The following is a 13,221-nucleotide window of genomic DNA, read 5'->3' as shown; positions in this document are numbered from 1 at the left end:
CCCCGAGTCCACGCCGCGCCGCTCACACCTCCCCGGCGGCAAGCGGAGCCCTGGCCCGCCTGCGCGGCCCTGAGGCAGGTGCGAAGCCAGGGAGGTGTGTGGTTTGGTTTGGTTTGGTTTGGGGGTTAAGGAAGGGGGTAGGAGTGGGGTTGAAATGGAGGCGACGCCGTTTTCTCTTTATTCGTATCGCGATCACTTTAGGGTCTCAAGGAAAAAGCCGCGGCAGCAGCGACAACAGCCTTGGGCCTACCCGCTCGCCCACTCGCCCGCCAGGCCCCGGCTCGCCCGCCGCCGCCGCCGCCGCCGCCGCAGGATCCCAGATCAGAACATACTGCTCTTCACTAAGGCGGCTTTGGCACCGTTGGGTCTTTGGAGCGAAGATAGGACGCTGGCGAAGGGGCCCCCGAGCGAATCCGGGATGGAGGTGATGGGCCCGGGGCCGGGAGCCCAGCCTTGTCCAGGGCCCCCGGCCGCAGCCAGGCCTCCGGCCGCCGCCGCCGCCGCCGCCGCTGCCGCCGCCGCCGCCGCCGCCGCCGCCGCCGCCGCGCCGCTCTTGCCGGGTTCGCCTCCCGGGCCCCCCGGCCCCGCCGCCCCCGGGGCTCCTGCGGGGCTGGGCCCGCCGCCGCCGCCGCCAGTCGCCCCGCAGCTGGGAGTGGGGTTGGGGTTGGGGCCCGGGCCCCCAGTGCTGTCCGGATCGGTGCTCTTGGCCTCTTTGCTCTCGTCGTCCCGGGAGGAGTCGGACTTCTTTCCCGAAGAGCCGTTCTTGGCCGCGGCCGCTGCAGCCGCGGCCGCGCGCTCCTGCTTGCGGAACTTGGCGCGGCGGTTCTGGAACCACACCTGGCCCGAGAGGAGAAGAGAGGCGGCGAAGCAGCAAGAGAAAGAAGCCAACGGGAAAGAAAAGCGGTTAGGGCAGCCCACGTTCCATTTCAGCTTGTTTTAAACTCCACGCGCCGCGGATACTCCCGCGCCTACGGCTGGTGCATCTTTTGAGAAACTTTCCTAGGGCCACTTGAGCATGTCCCGGAAATGGTGGCTTGCAGGAGAGGTGAAAAGGCTGCAGGTCCCAGAAAGGCCCTAAAATGGAAGCCCTTATTTGGGCGGACCTTTGCTCAGTCTACTTCCTGAGCCACTCCAAACTCGCCATCGCCTCTAGGCCTCAGGTCTCAAGTTAAACTCTGAGTGGTAGACAGAAGTGGGGGGTGGTCTCTGGGCTCGGGGCCTGCTGCCCATCCTGGCCTTTGGGCCTGGAAGAGCTAGCGTTGGTGCGTGCCGCCCCTCCACTGGGGGTTCACGGGGAGAGCCGCCACGGCCAGCTCTTGAGCGCACCTGTGTCCCTGAAAGGTTAGAGTACCGCGCGGATCTTGACCTACATAGAATCCCAGACCCTTTGCAAATCTGCTGCAAGTCACAGTTCCCGAGAAAATGCACCTGTACCTCTACGCCATTAGCTCCGAGTTAAAAGCTCTTGAGTTAGGAGAGATTTGGCAAAACTACTTATAATACGGAGGCAGAGTCTGCACTCCTCCCCCAGGGCACTCCCTGTCCCCGAAATGGCTCTCCCATGGCCCCTGAATGCCTCTGCGGCGCTAGCTGGGGTGGGAGCACTTTGCAGCTGTGAATTTATAGCCAAGAACGCGCTCCCTAACCCTTCCTCGCGCGCACGGCCCCTCCGGACCTGGCCTCTCAGGAGAGGCCGGAGAGCTCGGACCTTCAGCAGAATCTCCCGCACCCCCGCACTGCACCCCTGCCCCGCGCGATGCTGCAAAGCCGGATCGGCTTCCGGGCGCGCGTACCTGGACTCGCGCCTCGGTGAGGTCGATCTTCAGGGCCAGCTCCTCCCGGGTGTAGATGTCGGGGTAGTGCGTCTCCGCGAAGACCCTCTCCAGCTCTTTCAGCTGCGCGCTAGTGAAAGTGGTGCGGATGCGCCGCTGCTTGCGCTTCTCGTTGAGGCCGCCGTGATCCGTGAAGAGCTTGTAAGGAACTGGAGGACAACAGAGGGGACAGCGTATGAGCAAAATGGTCTGGAGCGCGCGAGCCGCAGAGCCGGAATGTGGGGACTCCAGAGGTCAGGTGGCGCCGGAGCCGCCGCCGCCGACACCGGCGCGGGAGAGTGGCCGAGAGGAGCTGGCGAGAAAAACCCGAGCAAATTAGTTATACACGGAAACAGGGGCGCGGACTTCGGGCTGTGGTGGGGTCCCTCCGGGCACAAGCGCCTTTGGGTGGGTTGAAATAGCGCGTTGGAGACGGCTGAAGGCCGGGGACACGGGAATGCTTTGATGAGGAAAAGCGAGAGAGGAAAAGAGTCCGAAAACCTCAGTCGGAATATCAGGAAGCCAGGGATGAAGTTACCAAACCCTCCCACAGTTGAAACTTTTTAATTCTCAGAAGTTGACCCGGCCCAAAAGTTGGGGGATAGCGCTGCAAAAAGAAAAGAAAAGAAAAGAAAAGAAAGAAATAATCAGAAAAATGACCCGCCAAAGAGGTGTGAGCCGCTGTCGGTTCTTAAAAAAAGAGACACTGCCAGTAATGAGCTTTACTCTTTGTTATTTAATTATTTTCTAAGCTTTACGTCTCATCGCAAAGTAAATAAATTATGCCTATCATTTTGGCAGCTTAAGATAATTTTGTTGGCGGTTCGGGTGTGACTAGGATAGTGTAACCCTGTAAGTGAATTACCCCTCCCTGCAATCGCTTCTAACGTGATAAATTCTTTCATTTGTGTAAGCAAATTTCGTTTGGTAAATACTAAACACATTTCCATTTTCAAATGCAATCAAGGCTTCCTATATACGAGCGGAAAGGCGGCTTCCTCAGCTGAGAAAGCTGGCGGTCCTTACCTGCGGCGTACGGACTGCTCTGGTGGTCCCTGAGGGTGCCGAGGCTGCAGGATCCTGGCGTGAGGGACGGGCAGCCGGACGTGGCCCCAAAAGTGGTCCTTATCGGGTTATACTGGAAGCCACTGGCCTGGCTGCAGGAACTGAAGTCAGCATAGGCTGAAGCCAGGCTCGAGGTGTCCATCCCGGCCATACAGGACTCGTAGGCAGAGGAATTGAGGTAAGAATATTCCATTTTATACATTGAAAAGGCTCTGGATGGCTCAGCCAAGTGGAAAAAGGAAATAAAAGATGGGTATGGAGAAGGTGGCTGGAGTGGGGAGATGTGCACAGCTCAACGCCTGCCTCCAAACTGGCCTCCTTACTACCAGCAGAGCCTAGTTTTATGAAAAAGCCTCCTATGAGATGCCTTGTCTGCGGTCTCTAGAGCATATAGTCCTCATAATAAACTTGGCTCTTTCCACTTGGACAATAGCAAAGCGGTTGGTCTTATTGCTGGCGCTTTTTACATGACAATAACTCATCCGTCTATTGGGCTGGCACTGGGGAACTGAGCTGTCCAACCTCCCTATCATTGATTCCTGCATCTCTAATTAGAATTTAATACCACACCATTACGCACTGAGCCCCTGATCCTCCCTTCTAACCAGCTCCCTGCCCTTTAATTCAATCACACTACTTGGAAATAATGAAAGTTGGGTGACGATTCTCCCTGATCCAATTTCCCTGAGCTTTTAAGCCTTTTTAACTGATCATATACCTTAGGCATAAATTGAGATAGTGTGTGTGTTTTCCCCCTTCTTCTTTCTCTCTCTCTCTCTCTCTCTCTCACTCTTTTTCTCAGTTAGGGAGAACAAACCTTGATGTCATAGAAAACCTGTTTTGTAAGAGCGTTACACGCTCAATTTAACAACAAGCCTACCCCCTGAAGTGCATGAAATGTTATAAAGGACTGGGGCATTGGCAAGACTCAGGCGCCCTGTAACATAGAGTAAGTGGGCCAAGTATGTGAACGATAAGTGGATTTCTTTAAAATACACCTGGTAGAGGGTTTTTTTTTTAAAAAAAGCATCTTATAAATTGCATTTCTTGTCTTGGCTTAATGTGCTTTTCTAGAGACTCCGCTTACCCAGCCATTTAAAAAATAAAGGAACAGCCAAGTAAAAGCTCTTGAATATAAAACATCTGGATTCTCAACCAATGGCTTCTTTGCGCTCAGTTCTGGGTTTTTCTGCATTAGTGTGAGGTTTGCATTTTGTTGGTTTGTGTGGTTGTTGCTTTTAATTACTCTGTTTAACTGGCAAGCGGGCACGAAGTGTCCCCAAATGTGCCTCCTCTTCCATCCCTCTCGGGTGCTTTCCTTTCTTTTTTTTTTTTTTTTTTTCCGCCTCCAGTTTTTCAGGTACCCACAATTCTCCAAAGACCCGAACCTTCGAAAGAGGATTGCTGTCTGCTTGCCCTTTAGGTTTGCTGACTGCAGTGAACGAAATCCTTGCTCTTTAAATGCCCAGGCTCCAGGTCGGGGACTTTTCTTGTCCAACACCCCAGGCTCTTGGGTGCTGGCAGCGAGGCACAGACAAAGAAACGAGCGGTGATTTGTGGACCTCGGTGGCCCCATGATTTAAGCGGAGGGTAATTTTCATTTGGTTCGTTAGGCTCTAGCAGAATAAGGGAAACTATTTCATTAAATCCTTCCTCTCGGTGGACAAGAGGAGGAATGCTTAGTTGAATCGCCGTGTGGTGTAAACAAACCCTGGATATTTTATATGAATTAAATGTGTAGATAATTAGTTTTATTGCATTCATTACCCCCTTTATGTGCTCTGTAACAAGTCAGTAATTAAAGTAACAAACTCATAAAGTCTTTATAGGGGCATTTAGGCGTTCAGTGTTTGCCAAACTAAGTGGTTTAATTCGATGCTAGTGCCGGGGAGTGGATGGGCGCCCGCTCTCCACTGCCACTGTGTTTTATTGCGCACTAAACTGCAGCGGACGCCGTAATGGATTAAACAGGGACAGCGGCCCCCCAACCTCGTGCTTCTCCGCTGGGTGAGTTTCAGGCTGATTTCAGGTGATGGCGCGTCCTCTGGACATGAGAAAGCACTAAAGTCGGGAGCGCAGGCGGTGGGACCCGCCGAGGAGCTTGGTGATAGTTTTATGGGGAGGGCTGATAGTTTTATTGCAGTTGTATGTTGTACAATGCGTATTTGATAAAGAAGGGCCCTTGGTGACCACTGTGCACTTTTTTGTGCACGGGGTGAAATGAAAATAAATGTGTACAAGGTTTTACTGCGGCGGGAAACAAATTGCAGCGCTCTAAATGGTTTTTCTTTATGGTCACCAGACAAGAGGAGAAAAGAGATGCAAACATCTGTCTTCAGTCCCCTAAACCTAAAGGCCAGCAAAGACGGATGCGAATCCAAGTGTTATTACTGTGGGGATTTGTCTTTATTTATCCCGCTCTCATGAATATGAATCTGCCTTTGGATCTGGAAGCGGCTGTGCCCCTTCGGACGCTGCACATAGACTTTCCCCACCCTGACTTACCCGCCCCCCCGCGCCCCCCCCCCGCCCCCCGCCCCGGGAGGTGGGGGATAGGTTGTCAAGCACAAGGCTGCAATTGTCCAGGTTTCTCTTGGACTTTTCAGGGGAGCTTCCTGGCTCTCCCAACGCGACACCGCCGCCCCAGGCGCACACTCGGGGGATGTGGGTGCTGGGAGCACAGGCCTGCGTGGCACCCCGCTAGCCCGCTCCTCCCGCTTATATGGGGTTTAAGCGCTTCTGCAGAGAAGAGAAAGACATGAGGTGTTCTGGAGGGGATGCGTTTTGGCTCCAAGGCCCACGCTTGCCAATAACCAGGCTCACACCCCTCTTGGCGCCCGCGCCTGGGCGCACCGGGGTTGTGTCTCAGCTGGGTATAGAGCGCACGCGCCCCGCGCCACTGCTCCGCGCCCGGGCCCGGCCCTACACCCGAAATGAGTGCCGGACAATCCCCCTTCGGGTCCTAATTTGCAGACAGTCCTCAGATCCCATTGGGGCGGAGGCGGAGCGCGAACCTGGAGTGTGCGGGGAGCTGGGAGGAGCGGGGTTTATTTCGGCCTCTTCTGAGGATGAGTCTTCGGTGAAGATGTAGAACTTTGGGATTTAGTCGGTGCCTGGAGGCAGTTCCTGTGCGCAGGCGACGTTGGCGTGGGGAGTGAGGTGCGCAGCTCAGGGGAGCTGGGAGTTGAAGAGGCGTCGGAGGGTGACTCCTGGAGAAGACGAGGACCGGGGGCAGGAGCCCGCCAAGGGGCGAGGGCGAGGGAAGCGCGAGGCCGCGGGGGCGCCCGGGGGAGCCGCCGAGGGGCAGGCCCAGCAGCTGCCAGTGCAGGGCACCGGCTCGCGCTCTCCGCTGCCCCCGGGCCCGCCCGGGGCCGGGTCTCTCCCCGCCCTGCTGTCCGAGGCTCCCACCGGCCTCGAATCCCAGCCTCCTCCGACCCACCGCGCCAACCCTCTCCCAGGTGCCGGGCGCGGCCCCGGCCTCTCTGCAGGCGCCCCCTGGTGCCGGGCCTCGCTGGGTCAGGGTGCTGTGCACCTCCTTCTCTTTGTACCACGAGACCTTTCGGCACCGGCACCGCACGGTCCGATGAACAAACGCGCTTGACTTCATTTCCCCCTTTGTAGGCCTTGTAGGTTTAGTTTGTTCCGTGTTACTGTCCCTCTCTTCGCCCCACCCCCCCCCATCATCCCTGGCCCATCGTCCCCTGTGTGGGTCTTTTGTGCCCCGTGGTCCTGATTCTGCCCCGAAGATGAAAGGCGTGAGGGGCTGGGCCAGGCCGGAGCCCCAGACCCAGCGCCCTGTTTTGTTCCGAGTTGTGCTTTCTACACGCGAGCTCTCCCCTAAAAGTTGTACCAAATGGTTAATTTAATTATTCCAACTATAGACCAACTGCTTCAGCAGCCTCCACCACGCGTCTGGGAGGAAAAAAGAAACCATCTATAAGAAATAATCTAATAAAAGTGAAGTGTAGAAAAACCCCTCCTGATTTTCAACCGGCACAAATAGAATTAGAGCTTCAGCATCCTTTTCCCAAACAGACCTTTTGTCCAGATCACAACTTCAGCCAACCAGCAATGTGTACAGTGCCCGCTATTTATTTTAATAGAGGCGGTGGGTAGCGAGATGGATTGATAGATAAATGGCCACATGGATAGATGGATGGTTTGATCCATCTTCCTCTGACTTCTCTTTCTTAATATGTGTACACGGTTGATTTTTTTTTTTTCCCCTGCTGATTTTCTGAATCAATAATGGAAAGGCAATGCTATGTGGTAAAAAGGGGTGGGGGGGAAAGGCCATTTAGAGCACAAAAAAGAGAAGAGACTACCAGCATATATACCATGAGAAAAAAAATGTTTACATGCTACCCAGTACCAAATGAAAAAGGTTGAAAGTTTAAAAGAAACTTTTCTTTCCTTTTCTTTGCCATTCATAGGAGGGTTTCTTTTTCTTCTTCTTTTTTTCCTTGAAAGTCAGAAAGAATGTTAGAAGACAAGGAAACAAAACAGCAAACAAAATGCCATTGTATTGTAGTAGCAATTCATGGGAAAACGCTTGTCAGCCTCCTAATGCCTCACTCCTTGGAGGCTGTTTTGAGGCTGTTTTACCACAGGCAAAGCACAATAACATGGGAATGAATAAAATATTAAATACCAGTGAGAGTTGCAGAGGAATTTTCTTTTTGATTGCTTTATTTAATGCTGCATCCAAATTATCCCAGCACAGTAAAGCCGCTGTCCACCAAAGGCTCAACTCAGAACCACCAGTTCTCTCAACCAGAGAATTAAAAAACAAATTTGTCCTTGGGCTTCTCCAAAAGATTGCTGCAGGCAGCGGTCTTTCCCACTCACCTGCACTAAGAAAATAACACAGACAGGATTTACTTCCCCGGAACATAGAAGGAAACCAGCCACAGCATCCCCAAGTGTGAAGATCCACTGATACAGACATTCTCCTAGCATTTTAGAATTTTAACCATATTTTCCACATTTTAATACACATGTTTCATAATAGAAACTCTTTGTATTTCTGGCACTGTGAGACAACTATTAACTAATAAACAATAGCATGTGCAAAGCAATTAACACAGTGCTTGGCACCTGGAAAGAATCCAGTGAATGTTAACCACCAGTACTGTGATGATGGTGATGATGATGATTATGATGGTGATGATGATGGTGATGGTGATTATGATGATGTTGGTAGAGTCTCCTTGAATTGCATATTAAACACTTGGCTTTGCGATTTGGATGGTGCATGGACAATGTCTTTTCCATTGTATATTTATAATGCATGTGGAAGAGGGTGGACAAATCACAGAGCATGTTCCAGGACATCAGATGGGAGAAAATAAGGCAACCAGGCAGAAAGCTTCCATCGTTTAGGAATTCACCAGAAAGCATGTATGTATATAAATTAATTCTATGTTTTATCTTACATTAGGCACAGTATTTATGCATGATTAAGGTGGTGCTGTACTCCCATATGTAAACATTGTGTGTTCAGGGTCATGTCACTTTAAAAGGCACTTGCCCTGGGTTAGCTGTGTGAGTTTGGGTTAAAGCTTTATGAGTAAGTCATAGATGGTGTCTCTGTATTTGAATGAACTTTGGAGGCACTCCATGTGTAAGTGCTGTTCTCTAAATAGGCAGTGGGGTACAGATCCCCAGTATCCATCCTTTTAAGGACATCATGGAAGAGGCCAGCTCTGCTCCTCTCCTCCACTCCTCTACACCCCCCGCATGCTATGATTAGCAGAAGCGGCTGCCTGTTACCTTTTTAGCTGGAGTTTAGCTAATAGTAGTAACATCTGCTGGGCTGGTGGTGGAGGAGACATGGGGTATTTGATCAGAGTCACAGATGTAAAAGTGACATCTGCTTGCAACAAAGAAAGGAGAAACAAAATTAACTTAGGCAGGGAGGCCTCTCTGAACTCCCCCCCCCAAATCTATTTGAAAAAGGAGGAAAAAAAATAATCATGAGCCCTGACCAAGCTCGCAGGGTGCAGAAGAGCACTTGCAGAGAGGATCATGAGTTTCTGGATCAGCAGCTGCAAGAATAACTGGAGTAGCAACATCCAAATGTAGCAATGTCCTGAAACCTTAAAGGCATCTTTTTATGCTCCAAAGAAGAGTCAGGTAAGATCATCCTTCTCAGCTGAGAATGTCTTGACCTGTGTCAGTATAGTATGGGTTGAGAAATCAGTTTCAGGTTGAAGACAGGAAGAAGGTAAAGACAAAGCCTCTTGGGGTGATAATAGCACATAATATTTTGAGATGAGTTTGGACAGAAACAGATTTTTATTTCATAGCTACGTTAAAACTCCTACTGCCAACACTAAGAATGAGCCACTTTTTACTGGGCTTAGAGGATTGTATTTGGCAGTTAAAACCTACATGCCTGGGCTTCCCTGGTGGCGCAGTGGTTGAGAATCTGCCTGCCAATGCAGGGGACACGGGTTCGAGCCCTGGTCTGGGAAGATCCCACATGTCGCGGAGCGACTAGGCCCGTGAGCCACAATTACTGAGCCTGCCCGTCTGGAGCCTGTGCTCCGCAACAAGAGAGGCCGCGATAGTGAGAGGCCCGCACACCGCGATGAAGAGTGGCCCCCACTTGCCGCAACTAGAGAAAGCCCTCGCACAGAAACGAAGACCCAACACAGCCATAAATAAATAAATAAATAAATAATAAAAATAAAATAAAAATAAAACCGACATGCCTGAAATAAGGCTCAATTAGAAGGGGAGGGTGGTATAGAAAGAGAATGTTCAACACCCTCCCAACCATTGTGCTAGTAAACCACAGCGATACAAAGGGGCATCCCTCCCCCCACCATAATGATCTCCTAAATTTCTCCAAGTGGAACAGATTATGATAGCTTTATATAAATGAATTTCACAGTGACAACAGAAACCGCTGGACAAGATTCCCTCAACTTTCTACTTCCCAGTCCATAACCAGTTGACATCTGCACCCACTTGCTCCTTTCTTGTCCCTGCTAGAAATGCAGGAGGAAATCCTATTCCAGTCTAAAGCCAATCCCTCCACGGTGCTTTGGAGTCCAATCTCTTCCACTGGCTCAGGACCTTACCCAGTTCTTCCTTTCATGGATCTTCAAACTCTCATGCTCATCTGGATATATCCTGTTGTCATCTAACCATGCTCAAACTACACTCATACTAATAACCAAACAATGAACACCATTTTCTTCCTTGGCTGCACTCCCCCACCCCACCACTTATCTCCCTTCTCCCCTTGACCGCCAAACATCTTGAAGGAGTTGTCTCTTCTCATTGTCTCTATTTCTTTACTTCTCCATCACTCCATAGCCTCCTCTAATATGGCTCACACACTCTCACACAAATTAAACATTTCTCATTAAGGTCACCAAATCCACTGGGGATTTGCTGGGCTTTAACTTCCTTGAATGTTTAAGTTGCTAGCGCTGTTGAACAAATACTTCCAGTTCTACCCATTTCTAGGCACACAGTAGGACTTCACTTCCTGTCCCCTAGAAGTTAGATATGGCCATGTGACTTTGACCAATGAAGACTGAATGGAAGTTTAAAGTGTGACTTCCAGGTGAGCCTTAAGGGCTGGTGTCCAAGTCTCTACCCTCTCCCTTTTGCCCTGTTTAATAGTAGCTGACAGAGCTCCAGATGTGGCTGCTTTGTCAGCCTGAGTTCTGATGTGAGGATGACCTGGAGAAGAGGTCCCAGGAGACCCATAATGGACATGTAGTTTCTTAGAGCATCAGAGAAGGATTCTGGAAGAGGCGGCATCCTCTGTCCTCCCCTAGGAGGTGACTGATTCTCCTACTAAAGGGTGAATAGGAGGGAGCAAAGAAAATGGTGGTGGTGCGGAACAGGAGGAAGTTGCAGGTAGAGGAATCAGTGCTGGTCAGACTCCAAAGCCAGAGAGAGCATGGAGTGTTTGGGAATCTAGAAATATTTCATTTCAGTTTTCTGTTAGAACAGGAGAGATGGGGGAGGGGCACACAAAAAGGGGTGTGATGAGAGAAGATAGGAGAGATAGACTGGAATCAGGTCCTGCAGGACTGGGGATGCAGTGAAGTATGATTTGGGAGGGAGGGAATGAGGGAGCAGGGGAGCCGAGAGACAAATTAGGAGGCTGTAGCCCTACTCTAGGCAAGAAATGATGGGTATCTAAGCCAAGAGAATAGCAACGTAGGACAAAGAGAAGTAAGGGAATTCAAGAGAGGTTACAGAAGTGGAGTCTTAGGGCAGGCAGAGGACATTATTCTGCCCTGTGCTAGGATCTCAGAGGGTCCAAGAGGACACCTCAGAACAAAAACTCTCCCCCATATCTGCTAGCAAGATTTCACTTCTGTAACTTGGGCCTAGAGATCCTCATTAGCACACTGACTTCTCTGGGTTTGGTAGCACGTGGTACTGTCAAGCATTCATTCATTCACTCATTCAACCCGTATTTATCAAATACCTACTATATTCTGGAAATCAGCACTTTAGAGTAGAAGTGGTTCAGATAGTGTCTGAAAAGCTAACTTTTGAGATGGAGCAAACCCGAGGTCTGCAGGTTTCTGAGTGGAGGTGGGGGTCAGTGGACTGAAGGTGGAGACCCCCATGGTGCAGTGTGGCACAACGCGGGCCCTGAGTTTGCAGGGTCGACACTGCACGCTGGACTGTCACTGCTCAATCCGGAGAAAGACCTTAGCTCACCTCAGGAATTGGGATAAGAATTTGCGTGGTCCTTTTAAGTCCCAACATTCTGCTTTTGTTCTGGTTTGGTTTGGTTCTTTTGCCTGAGAACCTCCCCCTCGAGTATTTCTCTATGACAGAGAGAACACAAGGGGCAGTGTGTTTAGTGGGAAATCAAAGGAGTTTAGGGAAGAGCACAACGTGGAAACCAGGAGAGAGGAAGGTGATTGTCCTCCGTTCCTCATCCTTTCTGTTAAGGTCTTAGGATTTTGTGTGTATTTCCCTTCTGGGAGTATTTTCAAATGAAGATGCCAAGAGCCAAGTATCACAGAGGAAAGAAGCACGGATGGCGGAATAACAGGCATTCTAGAAGTGCAGGGAGCTCTTTTAGGTGGCGCCTCCCAGAGTGACTCCTGTCACACCTAATAGGTATCCATATCCTCCGCCCACAAGGAAAGCTTGCCTGATTCCTGGTAGCTGAGGGCTCTATGCTGCCTCTGGCATACACAGAATTCGTGTCAATAACACCATCTTGTATCTGAGTCAGCCCAGGGAGCCAAGTGAGAGCCGCGTCAGGAGCTCTGGAGTCATTCAGTGACTTAAACTGCTCAGCCTTGAAATACATATAAAAATGTTTGAGAATCCTGAAACTTCTAAAACATAGTCTTCTTTCTGGGTTTTCAAAAGATCCTATTGGTGTTGTTTGTTTGTTTATATTACTTTGTTTTATTTAGGAAGTTTGTGGAGTTTGCCAGTAATATGCTGCAGCGTCATGCATTTTAATGTGAATTTCAGCTGATTCAGAATTTAGAAGCAAATGTAATCCAGTACTCAGGGACAGGCACCACGTGTCCTAGACCTCAGGAGCCAGAAGACAATAAAATGCTTGCAGTGATGCATGTTTGTAGTATTTCCCCAGTTAGATATAATGGAGAATATTAATTTTCTTTTTAAACACACAACATTTCTCCCTCTCTCTCTCTCTCTCTCTCTCTCCCTTGTTTACTGGGGTAAGTTAAACTGCTGCCTAGAGAATTATGAGTTGAGGGTTACAATCACAAGCTCACTGCTAACTCTGTTGCTTGTGATAAACCTTCACCATTTGAGATTGGACTTGGGGGAAAGGAGGAGGAAGAGAGATTTTTAAAGAAGAGGCAGGGAGGCTGCTAGCAGGGAAATGGGACATAATAATGGACAAAACAGCACAGTGAGTCACACAAGAGACTACAGAGCAGAGGCCAACAGCTTTAACCCAAACCCCAGGGAAACCTCTTGAATGAACAGTGCTAACCGCTGAGAGGTGAGCCACAAAGCACCAAACAACCCCAGGGTGGAGCCAGACTGTGCCCTTCCGGAGATTGAGCTGAAGTCAGAAGGGGTTTCTCGGGTTTGCCTTGGCCGGGCCTGCGTTCCTGGGGCAGACGCCTTATTTAGCAGCTATTGCACAACAAGCCTCGAACCAGCTGCTGAAGCTCCCTTATATCCGAGGGAGTAATTGATTCTGCCCCCTCTTCTCTGTGCACCAGGAGGGGACGGCAAAAACCCTTCAAGGGAGGTTCACGACTGTTCTTGGGGGACGGTCAGGCCAGAGCACACTGCACCCCACAAAGGAAGCACTGCGTAGTGGTCAGAGCTGGCCCTGGGTGCCCTCTTCCTATTTTTATTGTTA

The 13,221-nt window shown here is 50.4% G+C and overlaps 1 protein-coding gene across 1 annotated transcript; it reads right to left on the bottom strand.

The window, feature by feature from the left end:
• Positions 1-321: 321 nt before the first annotated feature.
• Positions 322-5,375, bottom strand: PHOX2B (paired like homeobox 2B; the record flags this gene model as incomplete). The annotated part of the gene is made up of 3 exons (XM_082461629.1): positions 2,838-5,375; positions 1,794-1,981; positions 322-837 (listed from the first exon to the last, which is right to left on the bottom strand). Exons 1-3 carry the CDS (start codon positions 3,076-3,078, stop codon positions 322-324), a joined length of 945 nt encoding a protein of 314 aa, XP_082317755.1. The 5' UTR covers positions 3,079-5,375.
• Between the last annotated feature and the right edge of the window lie 7,846 nt (positions 5,376-13,221).

Source organism: Balaenoptera physalus (assembly GCF_965194825.1).
Source record: "Balaenoptera physalus genome assembly, chromosome: 5".
Classification (NCBI taxonomy): Eukaryota; Metazoa; Chordata; class Mammalia; order Artiodactyla; family Balaenopteridae; genus Balaenoptera; species Balaenoptera physalus.
The sequence above is the reverse complement of the archived record's forward strand: the minus strand, read 5'-3'. Positions and strand labels throughout refer to the sequence as shown.